The 21436-nt window shown below is 39.3% G+C and overlaps 1 protein-coding gene across 1 annotated transcript in view; it reads left to right on the forward strand.

Annotated features, from left to right (window-relative positions):
- Window positions 1–7939: 7939 nt before the first annotated feature.
- The window catches only part of cntnap2b (contactin associated protein 2b), a 91621-nt gene continuing 78124 nt past the window's right edge, over window positions 7940–21436 (forward strand). Inside the window, exons 1-6 of the mRNA XM_088014432.1 lie at window positions 7940–8033; window positions 9130–9240; window positions 15108–15301; window positions 18865–19012; window positions 19282–19485; window positions 19584–19768. Coding sequence (XP_087870558.1) covers window positions 7955–8033; window positions 9130–9240; window positions 15108–15301; window positions 18865–19012; window positions 19282–19485; window positions 19584–19768 — 921 coding nt within the window. The 5' untranslated portion in view covers window positions 7940–7954. The remainder of the gene's footprint in view (window positions 8034–9129; window positions 9241–15107; window positions 15302–18864; window positions 19013–19281; window positions 19486–19583; window positions 19769–21436) is intronic.

Here is a 21436-nt window from a genome sequence, read left to right on the forward strand (position 1 = left end):
AAATCCAGAAGTTATGACCCTTTTCAGTTGAGAAACAGTCAGCTGAGTAGCCCTCACAGCTGCATAGCTTCAACAACCACTCCTGTTAACGGTAGCTCTTTTCCTAAAAATAATGTGCACTTGTTACCGGCTAGATTAGATTTAGTGACTTAGACTTAAGTCCCAGGGTCATTATTTTTACACTCACCAAAGGAAAGTACGAAGACACCGCATTCTCTAGAATCATGTACGCTAATTTTACTGTAATCAAGGGAGACTACAATGATCAAACGACTCAATTAATCTCAATGTCCACGAATTCCATTGGTAATTTTAGCATGTAATTTATTAAGCAAGCTTTAGCAGGGGTAAATGACAAGCAGATTTACTTTCAGAGATTACAAACTTGTAATAATACAATAAATTCAATTTAAAATCAAATCATAACCTACTTTCATTTCTATCCCTAACCTGTGTCACTAGTTTCACTAAGCGAGGCTTTTGGGGGGCAGTTCAACTCACACCCGATGACAATTGATCTCGGCAGCTGAAATCTTCAGACGTCCTTGGTCAGAGTCTCTGTCCTGACAGAGCAAAGTCCTCTTTCAGAAAAGAACAAAGTAAAACTGTCCGTTGTCCCTCAATGCACAGAATCTTCGTCAATCAATGATCTTTGTCTTTTCTCCAAGTCTGCTGCAGTAGAGTAGAGATCGTTGGGTTGAGGCAGAGGGGTTGGTCGAATCAGGAACCAGGGCTGGGGGCAGATGGATCTTGTCCCTTCTTGGCGGCGTGAAGTCTCAGCTTCCCCTTGGTCCTCTGCTGATCTTTAATCTGCGTCCTCTTGTCTCTTCTTCAGCGCCACGGACAAAGAACAGTTTTTTTCCCTTGTCTGCTGGTTTTTAAACCCTTTCAGTCCATGGTTGTGTATGGGAGAAGTCTACGTGACTTCTGAAACGTCCCACTGAGTCTGTGGAAAGTCCCAACCTTTCCCAATCTCATGACTCATTGCAGCAACTCTCTTCGGTACTTCCCTTTTTCTACTGGCCATCTGGCCATTGAGGCCATTTCTCGTAACTTACTTCCCTTTTTTGAGTTTTCCCTGCACCCCTGCCCAGCTTAATTGCAACACAGTCTGCTTTATTTCTCACGATCTCAAATCTTCAGTCATCTAATTTCTGTACTTCATTACAAACATAATAAATCCAAAACATGATTAATTTGCCATTTTATCAACTTATAACCCTCAGTATGATTCTCTATCACTTATCTAGTTTCTAGCTGTTACCATTTCTAATCATCAATAATCAACATACAACAATCAAGTTGTTACAACAAATCAAGAATACTTAGACTTAGACTTAGACTGACTTTATTATCATTTTGCATGCACAAGGTGTATACAGAACGAAATTTCGTTGCATACGGCTCAGGACAGTGTTTTGAGCTTTCAATGTTGTGAGGTTACTCCAGAATAAAATAAAATACAGTATAAAATATGAATATAAAAAAAAAAAAAATATATATATATATATATATATATATATATATATATATATATATATATATATATATATATATATATATATATATATATATATATAAAATATGAATATAAATATAAGATATAAAGTGCAGGAATGACAGTAAAATATAAGTTATTTAGTTCTGTACATGTGCAAGGTATAAAGTGGAGACCAGATTTTAAGTGCAGTGCGGTTGAGAGTTCAGCAGTCTGATGGCAAGTGGGAAAAAGCTGTTTCGGAACCTGGTGGACCTGCACCGGATGCTGCGGAACCTCTTTCCAGAGGGCAGCAGGGAGAACAGTCCATAGTGGGGATGTGAGGGGTCACTGACGATATTTCGGCCTCGGGACACGCAGCGCTGGAATGAAATGTCCTGAATGGAGGGAAGGGGGGCCCCGATGATCCTCTCTGCTGTCCGCACCACTCTCCTCACGTTCTTCCAGTCGGAGGCGCTGCAGCCTCCACACCACACAGAGAGGCAGCTGGTCAGAATGCTCTCTATGGTGCTTCTGTAGAACGTCTTGAGGATGGGCGGGGGCAGGTGTGCTTTTCTCATCCTCCGCAGGAAATACAAACGTTTCTGTGCCCTCGTGACCAGAGACGTGGTGTTCACAGTCCAGGAGAGGTCGTTAGTGATGTGCACCCCCAGGAATTTGGTGCTGCTGACCACCTCCACAGCCGAGCTGTTGATGAGCAGTGGAGTGTGGCTGGGCCGGTTCTTCCTGAAGTCGACGATCATCTCCTTCGTCTTGTCAACGTTCAGGATCAGGCTGTTGTCTCTGCACCAGTCCACCAGCTGCTCCACCTCCTCTCTGTAGTCCAGGTCGTTGTCGTCTCTGATGAGGCCCACCACCGTTGTGTTGTCCGCGAACTTCACGATGTGGTTGGTGGCGAACCTGGGTGCGCAGTCGTGTGTCATCAGAGTGAACAGCAGAGGGCTCAGGACGCATCCCTGAGGGGAGCCTGTGCTGAGGGTGATGACATCGGAGGTGTGTTGTCCGATCCGGACTGACTGAGGTCTGTCGGTGAGGAAGTCAAGCAGCCAGTTTCGCAGGGGGGTGCTGAAGCCCAGGTGTCCCAGTTTTTCTGCCAGATGCTGTGGGATGATTGTGTTGAACGCTGAGCTGAAATCCAGGAACAACATCCGCACATGAGTGTTCTTCTACAAATACAGAACATATATTTCAATTACACATTACAGACATTCCAATCATTACTTATGTATGTATTTTGTATTTCTTTTCTTTAATCATCATTACATCAATATGCAAGATTACTGTTATTTCTCTTTTTAAATCATTATTAAATCAATATACAAGATTACTGTTATTTCCCAGCCCTTTACTCCGTTTTCTGCGTGTACCTGGACAGATCTCACCACCTTATGCCAGTTTTCACGACAGACTAGAGAAGTGTGGCCGGATGGTTACAAAGAGAGGGAAGGTCGTCCGCACAGAAGGGGTCTCACTCCCAGAAGGAACAATAGCAGACATTCAGCACAGTTACAAGTACCTGGGAATACCACAAGCAAATGGCAACCTCGATGAGGTCACAAGGAAAGGAGCCACAACCAAATACCTCCAACGAATAAGGCAAGTCCTGAGAAGCCAGCTCAATGGCAAGAACAAGGTCCGTGCAATAAACAGCTATGCCTTACCAGTAATCAGATACCCTGCCGGAATAATTAGCTGGCCAATGGAAGAGATGATGGTCACGGATGTTAAGACTCGGAAGCTACTAACCATGCATGGAGGGTTCCACCCCAAATCCAGCACCCTGAGACTGTACACGAGCCGTACGGAAGGAGGCAGGGGACTAGTGAGTGTGAGAGCCACTGTCCAGGACGAAACATCCAAGATCCATAAATACATCAAGGACAAAGCCTCAACGGACGATGTGCTCAGCGAATGTCTCAGACAATGGGGAACAGAGGACAAGGTGCTGGAGGAACCATCATGGGAGGACAAGCCCCTACATGGGATGTACCACTGACAAATAACTGAAGTGGCTGATATCAGGAAATCCTACCAATGGCTGGAAAAAGCTGGACTCAAGGACAGCACAGAGGCCCTCATCCTGACTGCCTAGGAACAGGCCCTAAACACCAGAGCAATAGAGGCTCATATCTACTACACCAGACAAGACCCAAGGTGTAGGTTGCGCAAGGAGGCCTCTTGAGACAGTCCAGCACATAACAGCAGGGTGCAAGATGCTGGCAGGGAATGCGTACATGGAACGACATAACTAAGTGGCGGGCATAGTGTACAGGAACTTCTGTGCAGAATATGGACGGGAAGCCCCGAGATCAAAGTGGGGAACACCCCCAAAGGTGGTGGAGAATGACCGAGCTAAGATCCTGTGGGACTTCCAGATCCAGGCAGACAAGATGGTAATGGCGAACCAACCGGACATTGTGGTGGTGGATAAAGAACAGAGGAAAGCCGTTGTGGTGGATGTAGCAATACCAAGTGATTACAACATCAGGAAAAAGTAGCAGGAGAAACTGGAGAAATACCAGGGCCTCAGAGAGGAACTGGAGAAGGCCTGGAAGGTGAAGACCACAGTGGTGCCTGTGGTCATCGGGGCCCTCGGGGCAGTCACCCCCAAACTGGAGCAGTGGCTCAAACAGATCCCAGGAACAACATCAGACATCTCAGTCCAGAAATATGCAGTTCTAGGCACAGCCAAGGTACTGGAGGAACCCTCAAGCTCCCAGGCCTCTGGTAGAGGACCCGAGCTCAGAGGATGAAAAAGAGACCATCCGCGGAGGGTGAGAAGGGAATTTATTTTATATATATATATATATATATATATATATATATATATATATATATATATATATATATATATATATATATATATATGAATCCATGTACAATGTTTAATATAATTATTACATAGATGTTTGCAAGAAACGGCCACAAACCTTATGTCTTTGTTCCACAATGGCAGCTTTAATTTTATCATTTCCTCTCCTCCACATATTTTGTTGCCAGATGTGCAAAATTTACAAAAAGAAGCTATTTACAATATTTTTTACAAAACTCTACACAACATCAATTTATTAACAGATACATATAGATATTAATTAAAGGATAGATACACAAAGATGTCATTTCTAACACAGCTGCTGGCAGTATTGAGTGTTCATCCAAGAAGTGTGACTTGCAGGAGCATGGAGGCTCTGTACTGGTTTCTCCTTTTAAATCAAGAGGCCCATGATAGTTTGGCGTTAGGCAGCAGATGTCCCACAGCTGATTGACTGAACCTGCCATGGACAGAGGAACAAGACCATCTCAGATATGGTAGGTTGTTAGGTAGGTTACTGCTGAGAAAGATGAACAAAACAATATGAGAAATTATGAATGACATGAGAATATGTAAATTATTTGGCAGATGGCGCTTAAGTCAATATTTAAAATGCTTTTCTAAAGAACTGTTGGAAGATGTCAGTGATTTTAGTGAAACTTAATACAGCACTGACAGCGGTGTATATATTTTCCCAACTGTGGCTAAAGCTGCTGCTAGCTGGTTTATTCTCCAATCGGAGGCTGTTTATTATAAACACAGTTAGAGAATGGTGGATTGACAATGAGTAATAACGGCTAACACTTAAATGCTGTTGAAATTAACCTTACCGTTTAGTATATCCTTAAGATAATGAGTATCCGTGAATTTTTCAGTCAGGTTTTCCGAGGCAAAATCACACCAGAAGTAAAGATACACCTCTTCGAGTTATGGTGCCCATTGTCTGACATCACTGTGAAAAGGGTCTCCAGAAAAACTTCCGGTTCAGAAGTAAAACGAGCTGTAGTCCAATCAGCGATTTCTTAGGTCTCCCACTAGGACCTACCTTTTCCGTTTTCTAACGAGCTGTAGTCCAATCAGCGATTTCTTAGGTCTCCACTGGGACTTACCTTTCCAGTTTTCTTAATGTTGTTGTGTTTTCCTTAATGACGTTGTGTTTTGGTTAATGTCGTTGTGTTTTTGTTAATGTTGTAGTGAATTTGGCATTTGTAATTGTGCTTCGTTAATGTTGTAGTGTTTTGCACCTCAGGGCCACCGTATAATTCATTTGTTTATTTACTTTTGCTCAATTAAATTTCTTATGTATACATTGCGAATGGTATTTATATTATAGTTGATCATGTTATTTTTCATGTCTCCTTATGTCTTTTGTTCCTACCATAATTGATGGAGATAGGTATTATTTATAATATATGAAAGTACTGTTTGTCATTTCATTACCTCTACTTCCTTAAGAAAATTAAAAGTATGTTCTTTTGTGAGGAAATTTATCTTTTACTGTTCCTGTAATGCCAGAATTAATAATAAGTAATAAAGACTTTGCGGTATTCTGATTTAGTAATGCAATTAGATTAGATGTGTTACCACACCCACGCCACTAGAGGCTGTCGCAAGTCCGAAAAGATGCGACTAAGGAGCAGATTTAGAAGTACACCACCAAAAGCTACAGAATTTGCTAAAAACTGTGAGCTGCCGTGAAGTAAATAAAAAAAGAAGTTCAAATACATTCTGAGAGTTAAACTCCTTCCTAAATGTGAAAATATATCACAGATTTCAAAAGCAAATAAAAACGGAAGTATAGGACATATCGCCCCCTTCACTTCCGGATTGCAATGGTCCCATTTCCAAATAAGGTATGAGACTGACAGTGGTCCGTCCCCGCCCCTTTCTGTTTACTGCAGCGAGGTCCTTCTCAAGCAAAGGGCTAGCGTCATTGCTTCCGGAGGCTAAATTTGGCCATCGCTTGTCTTTGAAAGCAAAAGTGTTTTCAAAGACCAACTTAGTCTTTAAGAAGTTGCAGTGTTACTGAGAGAAAACTATGCTTTGTATTTTCTATCTTATTTTCTTCTAATGACATCATCAAACAATGGCAGACTCTTAAATATAATACCTAGATAGACCCTTTTCACAGTGACGTCAGACAATGGCCGCCATAACTCAAAACTGGGTATCTTTACTTCCGGTGTGATTTTGCCTTGGGAACCAAGCTGAAAAATTCCTGCATTCTCATAATCTTAAGGATATAATAAAAGGTAAGTTTAATAATAACAGCATTTAAGTATTAGATAGCTGTTATTAATCATTGTAAATTCACCATTCTCTAACTGTGTATAAAATAAACAGCCTCCGATCGGAGAGTAAACCACCTAGCAGCAGCTTTAGCCACATTTAGGAAAAAATATACTCTCTGTCAGTGCTGTAACGTTTAGAGGTTCACTTTCTGTATTTTATAAAACAGTGTTTACGTGTTAGATAACCGTTATTAGTCATTGTCAATTTACCATTCTCCAACTGTATTCAAAGGAACCAGCCTCCGATCATGAGTAAACCAGCTAGCAGCAGCTTTAGCCACAGTTAGGAAACATATACACCACCGCCTGTCAGTGATGCAACGTTTAGAGGTTCATTTTCTGTATTAATGGAAAATAAAGGACACCTTCCAACAACGTTGTTTAGAATAGTATTTTAAATATTCTGGGGCTGATTATGTATTTCTGCTCATTTCCAAGCTCAAATGAGCAACTTCACGTTCAAACACAAGTCCCCCAAAAAACGCGACCGGTGAATCATTATTTTTTATGAGTTTAGAAAAAACAAGACAAAAGCCACAAATAACAGTTGGGCTTGACGACATTTCTGTTTTTCCAGCAACAAAATGTGCATCTCCATGCACTGTTCATGTTTCTGTCTTGCTAACTGTCACAGAGTCTCTCCCAAAGACGCACAGAAGGAATAAAAATAAATACAAAAGAAAATATTAATGCGCAGTGATTTGGATAAATAACTTTAATCTGATTACTGGATTTGAAATACGAACTCGTTAGATTATTCGTTACCGAAAAAGTGGTCCGATTAGAGGAAGGCATTACAAAGCAGCGGCAGCACCGGACATCTCTGCTTATAACAAACAAACCCCTTTGCAGCTAGGTCTAGTTTTTCTTTTCTGAGTCGTGTTCTTGATGTGTTAAATTTTAACAGTTCTTTGTCTTACATCTTGCAGAGCTTTAAACTCCCTCTTGTTATGTACTGTAATAACATCTCGGCCCGTCCTGAATCTGAGCCCTTCAGGAGCTTTAGTATCATTATACATTATGGGCTGTACCATATCGTAAGGGGGTAGGGGTGGATGGTGTCCTTTCCTTTGATTGGACACCTTCTGTCTCTTTGCCTGTCTGCCTGACAATGAAGCCGAAGCCCGACAGCGGTCTGAACAGAGACTGAACGGTGTGGACCAATCTTTCTTGGGTTTTTGGTGTTTGTTAGAGGGAAACAAGGCAATAGGCTGCAAGCTAAGCGAGGCAGACATCCATTCTGTTTCATCGCAGAGAGAAAAAGAAGTCTGCTGTGTTACACTGTTAACGGGGGGCAGGGAGAGACACCTGGAACCACTCTGTTTTCGTCTTTGTTGTTCCTTTTCTGTGAAGATGTCCGCTTTGACTGGATTGTTAATGCTGCTAGTTACGTCTCTCATCATCACATCTAATGGCGCATGGTCAGCATCCCGTAAGTATACTATAATTTTTCTCTCTCTCTCCAACACACACACACACACACACACACACACACACACACACACACACACACACACACACACACACACACACACACACACACACAGAGCTTTTTCCTGCAATATATGCAGACAGTTTTTTGTATTGAGAACAGAGCAGCGGACTGTGCAGGGTGGTCCGTTGAACGAGATCAGCGGCCCAGCATCACCAACCGCGCGATACTTTCATTCATCAAGAACGAAAGAAGCAGAAGCTGCTTCCCATAGAAAACACAGAGGCAGGGCCGGTATATCGGTGCTACCTCGTCAAAGTTTGATGGGTAGCACAGATAGTTAGAACACCTGCTCAATCCTTCATGGCGCCCATAGGCGTAAATTCCGAAGGGGGTCCGGAGCCCTCCAATCTTGGAAAAGTCTAGAATCCCCCAGCCCCCTCCCCCCGAAAAAAAAAATCATTGAAGAAACGTTTGTATTTAAATAATATCAATATGAAAAGGGAAAAGAAACAAAGAACTTAATAAATCTGCCATTTATCTCAGAAAACAAAAGAATAAATTTTTGCCCCACCCCCTCCCCCCAGTCCATTTCCAGCCAGCCACGAGAAAGACTGGCTGATATGGACTGAGTTGAACCTATTCAGTTGATATGTGAATAGGATAAATCAGAAAAAAAATACAACAGTTTTGCCTTTTCTTATCACCTTTACACTTCTAGCTTCTTCTGAAGTGAATAGGAAAGGTTTTTCACCTTGTTCAGTAACAACATGATAACCTCCCAGAGTTCAGCCACTCTATTTGCTCCAGAAAAAAAATACAGCAGTTGCTCAAAACTATTTTGGAAACCTATCAGAAGTTTGACTATTTTTAGACAAAATGTAAATGTAATTTTGTTGATGAGAAAGTACTTTTATATTCTGATTCTAGTGACCTAAAATTCCAGACATTGTGATGAAATGTCATTGTTTATTTCCTTTACTTAGTGTGTAGATGATTTCTGTCTCAAACTAGTCACCTTGCAGCTGCTATTACAGAATAGACAGCTTACTGCTGAAGGTGATCTTTGCTTTTTTTTTTTATCTTGCTGGTTTAGGGAAGTGTGATGACAGCTTGGTAACACCCCTTCCCATCAAATCCTTCAACAGCTCATCAGAATATGGCAGAGGATATGCAGCCGCTTTTGCTAAGCTCAACAGAATACAAGGTATGGCAGTGTAATGTCAAGCACTTTGCAATTCCTGATGCTGTGTGAACATTGATTCCCTTTTCTAATAATGTTCATTCCTTGTATCTACTGTTTTATTGAAGCTTTTGCTTACATAATTGGTTTAAGATGAGGGTGTCTTTAAGTTTGTAGGGGTGATATTTTAATATTCTTAATGGATCGGAGAGCAGAGACAATTAAAAACAGTAGAGCGAGGAGCAGATGCCACTAGCCTACATCTTCTATATTCAATCAATGTAAAGCTGCATAATTATTCAAAACACCATTGTGATTTCAATGTGAGTACAGCAACAGGAGGAACTGCTTGGACGGGAGGCTGCAATATGTAGTCTATACATTTCGATTCTGCTCTCAAATCATACAGTTGACCAGTTAAATGGAAGTTCACAGTTTTTACAACCATGCATGCCTATGTCAATTATGTTTGTCTTACAAAGGGTTTGAACTCACATCCTCTTGGACTAATACCCTGCACCTCAACTGCTGTGCCAACTAATGCTCAAAGCGGGTGGCGAGGACATTAGAGAAACCTGAGTAAAATGGGGGCTCATTATAAATTAGTATGATTACTGTAATATTTAGCAATCAACTGTGTACTGCACATTACTGAAGTCAGACATACACTGCATGTCTCTGCACTGAGTTCACTCAGACTGTACAATTATTGTTGTCTGCTTTGCTCTACATCTCACCTTTTTTGCAATAGCATTACGCCTTATAATTCATAGTGGCTGTGGGTTTATTATTACCCCTGGTGGTGAATTGGAGGTATAACATTGATAGATCAATTTTAACTCCTCAGTGTTTTGTAAAACATTCCAAACACAAATAGATTACACAATGACAGGATGTTCTGAAATGTTCCAAAGTGACAATCCTGGATAAAGGCTTATGTAACTGGACATAGGACAGGACAGAGCTTATATTCTGTCTACAACATGAATGGATGTTGTATTTTCTGCCCCCTTGCGCTTTTAATATTTTCCCTTCAGGTCTGACCTGACTTTAGTAATTCTGTTCTGTCAACTGGAAATTAAGTCTGCAATAAAAGTCAGTAAATGTTGTGTTTGAAACTTCTATTGAGAAAACCTCAGAAGACGCTAAAACTGCTTTCTATGTTCATGACTTTGATCGGTCTACAGCAGTGTTTCTCAATTATTTTCTGTCATGCCCCCTCTAGGGATCATAATTTTTTTTGCGACCCCCCCCCTGCTCAGTGCCCTTCCCTCCCCAGAATTTAAATACTATTAAATTGCGAAATCTGTTCATATTTAATAATTTATTGTACAAACCACTGGCTCCAACATTGTATGACCTTATTATCAAAACCGCTGTTTTATTATTGTCAGCCTCAAAATAATTTCCAAAATCAGTTTATGAGTGAATCACTAACAATTAATTAAGACTACTCAGTTTGAAAAAGTGCAAATGATTCACTGGGATTTGCATTTTTAGACTTAATATAGTAAAACTTTTTAGAACTGTAAGCACTGATTGTCAGCTTCTTCAGTTTAGTTTTCCACAAGGTATATAGTTCTTAACATTTATTGTGGAAAATTTTGCAGCAATATTGCTAATATTGCTTGTCAGATGAGAAGAAATGAAAAGTTTATAACAGTTTTGCATTAACAATAAAAAGACAGGTTTTGTCTATTCCCTGGCCTTTTTCTGCGAGCTACAGTTACTTGCTTATGATGGAGTATAAGTGCCAGGCTCTGAGTTTTTGATTTGTGTTTTAAATATGAGTAAAGTTGGACGAGAATAAAGACTAATTTTATGACAGCTTTTCACCATAGTGCGCTAAATTGCGGAATACAGATCCTGTAAGGTTATAGTTGGTACTGGTTTAACAAATTACTAAGTACTAAATGTTTTAGCACATCAGAAGCAAATTTTCAGCCCCAGGTCTTTGAAACCATTGCTTACACAACTTTTTATTTAACAGAAAGAACCAGACTTGCTGAGCGGGTCACGTTGCATATCACTCTATCGAAGCTTTTTAATATAACGACTTTCTTCTGGCAATATTGCGTCTTTAAATTACTCTGTTGATAAGACTGGGTTCTAGTAGTTTTATGACTGTATTCTTGTATTCGAAAATAAGAATCTCTTATCCTGGCCACTGACCTCTGCTGCTTTTTTTCTTTTCACTATCAAACTTCTCCATCTCTCCTCTAGATAGATATATTTCAAAACATCCGCGCCTGTATCCTTAGCTTCGTTTTTTTGTTGTTTTTTTCTTCTGCTCCGTTTACAACAGTGCTGTGGCTACTTCTACTAGCTTGAACAGGCAGGCTGTTGATTAGTTTGAACAGTGCTGCCACCTATTGACCGGAGGCTTGTTTATCAGTTAACATGAATAACAATTATAAAGTCCTGCTTCTCGAGCCGAGCCCCCCCCCCACTTCGCCACGCCCCTCTGGGGGGGGGCGCGTCCCACTATTTGAGAAGTACTGGTCTAGGGTAATGTTTCTCAGTTCTGGTCTTCAGGGACCACTGAATGGCATGTTTCAGATGTTTCCCTACTGCCACACACCTAACTTTAATAAGTCATTCTTCTGCAATACTTGATTGCATGCAATCAGGTGGTCTAGAAAAGGAACACATCTAAAATATGCAGGGCAATGGTCCCTGAGGACCAGAATTGAGAAACACTGGTCTAGGGTCAGGATAGTAGTCTGCCTCACTTAAGGCAAAAAAAGTCAGAATCTACCAAGGATGATAATTCGTTTCAGGATCCAGTTACCAAATAATTTATCATACCATCATGACTTCTCATTCAGATGTGGACTGTTGATCTGAAGTATATATCCACAGTGAGGTCAGACTAGGAAGTGAGTTCAAGAAAATAAGTTTTAATAATCTGTTTCTCCGTATTGGCAGGAGATTTGTCATGTTTCTCTGACTTGACTTAAAAGAAGACACACATCTCCAGGGCCGTGCAGAGACCACTAAAGGGGCAGGTGCTCAAAAAAAGGGCACATCTAACCGCATTCTAGGACAGAATATTAAAGCCACACAGCTTTCAGAGTTTAATAAACAATGATAAATTACAAAATTGTGAGATATACAATCAAAGCTAAGGAAAATCTCTATATAGAACATACAACTATGCATATGTAAGATATTTTATTAGTAATTTCTTTCTGCAGGTCTATTTTGTTATAGGAAAGTATTGCAATATTCAAACCCGCAATTTAGCAAGATATGTAAATCAGAGCAAGACCACCAGACATATTTTGTCTTTACAGAATTACATTATTAAAAATATAAACAAGGGCACAATGCTACCTTTTAGTCGACTGTAATCTATCAAAAAAGCTGCCTGATCGCTACACTTGCAATGGAGATGAAGATGGTCCGTACAGGAAAGCAGAGCTACATCAAACTTTAATGTGGAACTGCAGAAAAAAAGAAAAAAAAAACCCCAAAAGCAAATATTGAATTGTTAATGCATGTCACCATGAGAAAAGCCTACTGAGTTTTGCTTAAAAAACTTTTTTTAAAATTAAAATCACACTTTTTTTTTTTTTTTTTTTTGCAAAACAAACTTATTTGCGCATGTCATAAATCTTTTGGTGAAGGGGGGTGAATAACACTGTCATGACACTGTCATAAACATGACGTAACGCATGTCATGAACATGAATAAGCCTTCATGAATATTTATGACTGTTGTCATAAAGCATCATTCGGTAAATTATGACACTTTTAATACAAAGTTGACATTATTCAAAATGTCTTTGTTATGACAACTTGACATTAACCAAGAAATCATTACTGATATAAATTTGTTATAAAAGTATTATTGATTGTACTTTAAAAATCAGGTAACTTTGTTATTAAAGGTAAACTTTAAACAGTAATACTTTTATAACAAATTTATATCAATAATTATTTCTTGGTTAATGTCAAGTTGTCATAACAAAGACATTTTGAATAATGTCAACTTTGTATTAAAAGTGTCATAATTTACCAAATGACGCTTTATGACAGTCATAAATATTCATGAAGGCTTATTCATGTTTATGACATGTGTTATGTCATGTTTATGAAAGTGTCATGACAGTCAAGTTTTGCTTGTGATTCTCACATGACGTCAGGGACAGGGCCCAAAATTGCAACAAAAGATTTCTGATGTGTGCAAATAAAAGTTTGTTTGGCAAATAACTTTTTCAGTTCACAAGACAAAAATTAGTTATTTAATTAAAAAAAAAGTTTTTTAACAAAACGTTTATTTTTTTTTAAAGGAATCATTACAATTCCAAAAGTTTTGATTGCAATTTTATTTTACTTAACTGAGGTTAGTTTTTTTTTTTTCATTGCATAATTGGGGAAAAAATTTAACTGCATACTCCGCGAAACAGACCCTAAACTTACTTAAAGTCTGGATTGAGTTTTATCCCCTTCATTAATGACACACTTTTATTACATACATTATATCTATCATAGTAGTTCAGGGTGAATTACTTTTAATTCTAAATGAATATCTTTGTTGGACTTTTATTGAAGTGCTATTCTCCTTCAAGATACATTGAAGACAGCCTAATGTCTGTATGATAAAAACACTGAATCAATAGATAAGAACAGTTTTTCCTCACCTGGCTGTTTCCTCCCGCTCAGTAGTTCTTCAGAGAAAGGCAGACGCAGAGGCCTGTCAGTGTCTGTTGTATTTCATTACCTCTCTGCTTAAACCGCTACTCCGTGCTGAAGCAGAAACGTTTTTGCTACTTAGCAAGTCTTCTCCACTTTATTCACCAAACACGTTTTTTTTTTTTTTTTTTAATTCACCAAAAACTGTTCTGTAATCTGGAACGTTCGGTACGTTGAGCTCCGCAGTTAGCCGCCTTATCTCACTGTGCGAGAGGCAACTGCGTCATGTGTCATGGGCAAAAGATCAAAGGTAACAAGGTGACCGGCTTATTATGTTGTACAAAAAACCCCAACAAAAAAACTAATACTTTTAGTACATGTTATTATGTGTCAGAAGAGGGCTTAGGAAATAATAATACAAAAAAAATGACCAAAAGGGCACTTCGGGGCAAGGAGCAAAAGGGGCAGGTGCTCAAGCACCCCTAGACCCCCACCCCCTGCATGTGCCTGCACATCTCAAAACAAGATGTTAGTGAAGAACTCAAATTGAGCGTGTTTTTTTTTTTTTTTGTTCTTTGCTCGCCAGTGGCTGGTTTCAAATTCTCCAACAAGCTTTTCCTGACTCAAAGTATTATTGTTTTGGAGAGGCTAAGCCGGAGTCTCGACTTAAATCTAAGAGATGGTAAAGAAGCCCTCCAATCTCTAGACCTGGAGCTTAGAGTGGTAAGTGATATATAGGGAAAGCGGACGCCCCTGTCTGGAGTTCAGTTCCCAACCTTTGGTCCTTTGCTTCATGGAAACTGTAAATAAAGACCACTAGTGTAAGAAAAAACACTAAAAGAAAGTGTAAATATGGTTAGAAATATTTTTTCCTAGATGTTATGGTTTTTTTTAGCTAAATATAAACACCTGGATCTGGAGCTTGCCTATTGCCAATTCACATTTTATTGTAGCACACTCACTGCTCAATGGTTAGATTGATTGAGTCATGGCTCTTGTCAGGAGTTTGTGTTTTTGGCCTTGATTATAGCAACAGTGAATTTGTTGAAAGCAGAGATAAAATGTTCATGAGCTCCATAGCAATGAGAATAGAGCCATTAGTTAAGGAAAGACAAATGGATTAGATAAAAACAGGAGAAATCTTTGTGGAAACTGAGTCATACCTCAGAGAAACTGTAGGAGTAGATGAATTATTATTTTTTTTCTTCCTCCCCTGTTTTTAACATTTCTCACTCTGAACAACCCAACACCGAGGCGCTGGAGGCTGGTCACCCTTGGATACAAATCGTTACCAGTGGCTGCAGGTAGACCTGGGCTCTAGGAAGCAAGTAGTTTCCATTGCAACTCAGGGACGCTACAGAAGCTCCGACTGGACAAGTCAGTACCAGCTGCTTTATAGTGACGCAGCCAACAACTGGAGACCATATTTAAAGGATGGAAACATTTGGGTAAGATTAAAATGAAAATTTTATTTGCAGAAAAAAAGCAGTCTTGTCACACAGAGACGCATGTAGTTTGAACAGTTTTATTTTAAATTAAGTTAGTTCATTTTATTGATATATCATCAAATTTACAGCAAATGTCATCTTATTCTTTAAGCAAAAACAGGTTTAATTTAAATGCAGCCAATTAAAATCCATATTAATTTCAAGTATCCTAAAATATCTCCAATTCATTACAAAACAATATCAAAAGCCATCAGAAATATGGTTCAGTCATAACAACACACAAAATAAAGCATAACTACTTGAGTAAATGTAACCCTCTAGCAGAGTTAACATTCTGTCTCTAAACCCCATGCAATCATTATGCTGCATGATCTGTTAATGTCTTTTGTTCTGAAATAATGACAACTAAGTGATAATGTGTAACTTAACACTAACTGGTATGTCTTCCATAAAACATAACTTTTTAAGAATCTAATAATAAAGAACCTTGAAATAGATGGTGAGCACTGCTGACTGGAACACCAATCATCTAATTACAAGAAATAGAAATACAATATAATTTATTGCAACAGAAACTACAGAAATAAAATATTTTACTCTATGTGGAATGAATCTTTATAATACATAAGTTTCACTTTTTGAAATGAGTGACAAAGCATTGGGTTTTTCACTATATTCAAACTTTTCTTTGTGTGGTACTATCAAATTTCAGAAACTTAAGAAAATATTCAGTAGTCCTTTAATTGTGGAAGATTTAAAACTAGTCTCAATAAATTAATTCCTTAATAAATTAATAAATTAATTTCAGCCTCTGGAATTGCAAAAATCAGCCTCAGAGATTGCAAAAAATTTGAGCTCTCAGTTTACTCTGATAGCAGTATTTTCTCACATATAGTGCTGTGTGACTCCAGGTCATAACTGTCAGTCTGATACATTTTTAGCCATTTAGTAAATTAAAGGGATTGATTACTGTATTGATTACTATATTGATCACTGCTCATGTTATCAGGAAGATAGGTAGGAGAGTACTACGTATGTCTTCTGGAAGGTAAGTTGACAAGGAGACTTGGTGGTGGAATAAGGAAGTGCAAATATGGGTACAGAGAAAGAGAGCAGCCAAGAAGAAGTGGGACAATGTGAGGACCGAAGAGAGTCACTAAGAATACAGGGAGAAATGAAGGTAGAGGTAGCTAAAGCCAAACAAGGTGCATACACTGACTTGTATAATAGGCTGGAGAGTAAGGAGGGAGAGAAGGACTTATATAGGTTGGCAAGGCAGAGAGATAAAGATGGAAAGGATGTACAACAGGTTAGGGTGATTAAGGACCAAGATGGAACTCTACTGACAGATGCAAAAAATGTGATAAGAAGATGGAAGGAGTACTTTGAAAAGTTGATGAATGAAAAAATTGAGAGAGAACAAAGAGGAGAAGAAGCTGCGCCTGTGAATCAGGAAGCAGCAAAGATTAGTAAGGATGAAGTCAGGAAGGCATTGAAAATGATGAAGAGTGGAAAGGCAGTTGGTCCAGATGACATACCTGTGGAGGTATGGCAGTGTCTAGGAGAGCCAGCAGTAGAGGTTTTGTCAAGGCTATTCAATGAGATCCTAGAGAGTGAGAGGATGCCTGAGGAATGGAGGAGAAGTGTGCTGGTACCAATTTTCAAGAACAAGGGAGGTGTCCAAAATTGTGGCAACTACAGAGGTATAAAGTTGATGAGTCTTTCAATGAAGTTATGGGAAAGAGTTGTTGAAGCCAGACCAAGGTCAGAAGTGGACATCTGTGAGCAGCAGTATGGTTTCATGCCAAGAAAATGGACTGTGATGTTTGCAGATGACATTGTGATCTGTGGTGAGAGCAGAGAACAAGTGGAGGAAAATCTCGAGAGATGGAGGCTTGTCCTGGAAAGGAGAGGAATGAAGGTTAGCCATAGCAAGACAGAATACATGTGTGTCAACAAGAGAGACCCAAGTGGAGACATGAGGTTACTGGGAACAGAAATAAAGAAAGTGAACGATTTTAAGTACAGTATTTATTTTAAAACTTTTTTCATATATAAGGCGCACCGCATTATAAGGCGCATAGAATAGACGCTTCAGTAGAGGCTGGAGTTACGTTATGCATCCACTAGATGGAGCTGCACTAAAGGGAATGTCAACAAAACAGTCCGACTCCGGTCGGCGAGGAGAGCCTTCCACGACTGGGCCGGGGCGTGGCTGGACGATGGTCACCTTTCTCCGTTGTGGAGAAGGTGGTGCTAAATGACCTGCAGACGACCTGATTCTAGACTGTCGGAAGGTAGATGGGTCAGTCAAACTTTATTAATAGATTACAAACCAGCGTTCTGTCAACTATCCCAGCATGCACCGCACGCTTCCTCTTCTACGGGCGAAAATGAAGTTGGCGGCTGCTTACCATAGTTGCTATACCTGTTGTGACTCAATATTGGTCCATATATAAGGCGCACCGGATTATAAGGCACACTGTTGGCTTTTGAGGAAATTGAAGGTTTTTAGGTACGCCTTATAGTGCAGAATATACGGTACTTAGGGTCAACAGTCCAGAACAATGGTGGATGTGGAAAAGAAGTGAAAAAACGTGTCCAAGCAGAGTGGACTGGGTGGAGAAAAGTGTCAGGTGTGATATGTGATTAAAGAGTATTAACAAGAATGAAGGGAAAGGTGTACAAGACAGTAGTGAGACCAGCAATGCTGTTCGGTTTAGAGACAGTGGCAATGACGAAGAGGCAGGAGGCAGAGCTATAGGTAGCAGAGATGAAGATGTTGAGGTTCTCTTTGGGAGTGACAAGGATGGATAAGATCAGAATTGAATACATCAGAGGAACAGCTCATGTCAGATGTGTAGGAAATAAAATCCGAGAAGCCAGATTGAGATGGTTTGGACATGTACAGAGGAGAGACACTGAATACATTGGTAGAAGTATGCTGAGGATGGACCTGCCAGCAAAGAGACCTAGAGGAAGACCAAAGAGGAGATTTATGGATGGAGTGAAAGAGGACATGAAGGTAGTTGGTGTGATAGAAGAATATGCGGAAGATAGGGTTACCTGGAGACGGATGGCTCGCTGTGGCAACCCCTAAAGGGAAAAAGCCAAAAGGAAAAGAAGAAGACTGCTATGTGACTCCAGGTCATAATTGTCAGTCTGATACATTCTAGCTATTTAGTAAATTAAAGGGATTGATTATTGTACTGACTCGCAGGGACCTGACGAGGAACTTTTATCACTTAGTTCAGCAGTCACAACCCAAAACTGTTCTTTTTCTAAGTCATCGAAAGGCTGGTGGATAGCTACAAAGAACCGGTAACATCAAGATTCTTGATGCTAAGAACCTTGACATCAAGTAACATGTCGTGTTACGTATATGACATATAAATAATATATGTCATGTAACAGAACAGTATTTCCAGCTAATCTAAGTAAAATTTTCTAAGACCTTGAAACCTTTCCTCCAAACAGAGCAAAACACAACAATGGAAATGTATTTTATTGCAGCAGAAAAATGAGAGAACATAAAATAGCCTAATATTAATCACGTGTTTCAGACATTTAAGGGGAATAATAACAGTGAAGATGTTGTACGTGAAGAATTACAACATGCCATAGTGGCCCGCTACATCCGCTTCATCCCACTGCACTGGAGCCAAAAGGGGCGGATCGGAGTCCGCTTGGAACTCTATGGCTGTTCATATTGTAAGTAGAAATGCACAAAGGAACCAACTGTGTAAAAATTGTGAACTGTGATAGCCTGAATATAATACAATTATTGTGTATTGCTGAAAATTAACTGGACCCTTTAATTTTTAAAGTACCTGGATATTTTTTCATATAAGCAGAACTAATTTATGAATAACTACCAACACTCTTAGGTTAGCACTCTTAGACATTTGCTGGTCTGTGATTCCAGATTAATTCCTTATGCAAAATATTGAATCTGACTTTCTTTTTCCTATGTCTCAAAGGGGCTGATGTTATCAATTTTGATGGCCATAGCATCATCTCTTATCGCTTCAGGAGTAAAAAGATGAAAACTGTGAAAGATGTTATTTCTCTAAAATTTAAAACCACTGCCAGAGATGGTGTGCTGCTTTATGGGGAGGGACAGCAAGGAGACTACATCTTGCTGCAGCTTCAGAGGGCAACAATGGAGCTGAGCATCAACTTAGGTAGGAACATTAAAAGGTGAAAGGACTGTATATATTATCTTTCAGAAATGACTTGTGGGATGTTTACCACCTGTGTTGTTTCTGTTACTTTTCTCCAGGTAGCAGTCAGTACAATCTGATTAAAGGTCACACCTCTGTAACCAGTGGAAGCTTATTAGATGATGGTCACTGGCACTCTGTTGCCATTGAGCGTTACCGTAGAAATATAAATTTTACATTGGACCACCAAACTCAACAGTTCAGGACTAATGGAGAGTTTGAGCACCTGGACCTCGACTATGAGGTAAACTGTCCATGAGTCATGCTGTCAAGCATCCCAAAGATCCATTTTATTCAGTCTTAAACAGTTTTCTCTGTAACACTTTATTTGAAAGGGGGTGAATAAGACTGACATGACACTTTCATAAACATGACATAACTCCTGTCATGAACATGAATAAGCCTTCATGAATATTTATGACTGTTGTCATAAAGCGTCATTCGGTAAATTATGACACTTTTAATACAAACTTGACATTAATCAATAAATCATTACTGTTATAAATTTGTTATAAAAGTATTACTGATTGCACTTTAAAAATTAGGTAACTTTATGTTATTAAAGGTAAAGTTTAAACAGTAATGATTTCTTGGTTAATGTCAAGTTGTCATAACAAAGACATATTGAATAATGTCAACTTTATATTAAAAGTGTCATAATTTACCGAATGACGCCTTATGACAACAATCATAAATATTCATGAAGGCTTATTCATGTTCTTGACAGGTGTTATGTCATGTTTATGAAAGTGTCATGTCAGTCTTATTCACCCCCCTTCAAATAAAGTGTTACAGTTTTCTCTTTCATCATTAACTACGTCATATAGAAAGGACGGTTGATATGAAGAAAATCCTATAAAATATATTTTTTGTGGTTTCCTTTAGGGTGCTATCTATCTATCTATCTATCTATCTATCTATCTATCTATCTATCTATCTATCTATCTATCTATCTATCTATCTATCTATCTATCTATATATATATATATATATATATATATATATATATATATATATATATATATATATATATATATAAAAACCACAAAGGGCGACAATGGAGCTGAGCATTGTTGCTCAGCTCCATTGAGCAACAATGCTCAATATATATATATCATGTATCTGCATTCGTATCAGAATCGGCTGATGAAAGTTGTTTTGTACTATATTAGTATTGGTCAGATAAGAAACAAACATATTTTTGTGAGTTGGACACATTTAATTTAATTGTTCATCCCCATGTGTGTGTGTGTGTGTGTATATATATATATATATATATATATATATATATATATATATATATATATATACACACATATATATATAGAAAAAAAATTCCCTTCTCACCCTCCATGGGTGGTCTCTTTCATCCTCTGAGCTCGGGTCCTCTACTAGAGGCCTGGGAGCTTGAGGGTTCTGCGCAGTATGTTGGCTGTGCCTAGAACTGCACATTCTGGACTGAGATGTCTGATGATCTGTTTTAGCCACTGCTCCAGTTTGGGGGTGACTGCCCTGAGGGCCCCGATGACCACAGGCACCACTGTGGTCTTCACCTTCCAGGCCTTCTCCAGTTCCTCTCTGAGGCCCTGGTATTTCTGCAGTTTCTCATGCTCCTTTTTCCTGATGTTGTGGTCACTTGGTATTGCTACATCCACCACAACGGCTTTCCTCTGTTCTTTATCCACCACCACAATGTCCGGTTGGTTCGCCATTACCATCTTGTCTGTCTGGATCTGGAAGTCCCACAGGATCTTAGCTCGGTCATTCTCCACCACCTTTGGGGGTGTTCCCCACTTTGATCTCGGGGCTTCCAGTCCATATTCTGCACAGATGTTCCTGTACACTATGCCCGCCACTTAGTTATGTCGTTCCATGTACGCATTCCCTGCCAGCATCTTGCACCCTGCTGTTA

This window comes from Poecilia mexicana, unplaced genomic scaffold, assembly GCF_051168715.1.
Source record: "Poecilia mexicana isolate PSO_F unplaced genomic scaffold, ASM5116871v1 scaffold_17, whole genome shotgun sequence".
In the NCBI taxonomy this organism is placed as follows: Eukaryota; Metazoa; Chordata; class Actinopteri; order Cyprinodontiformes; family Poeciliidae; genus Poecilia; species Poecilia mexicana.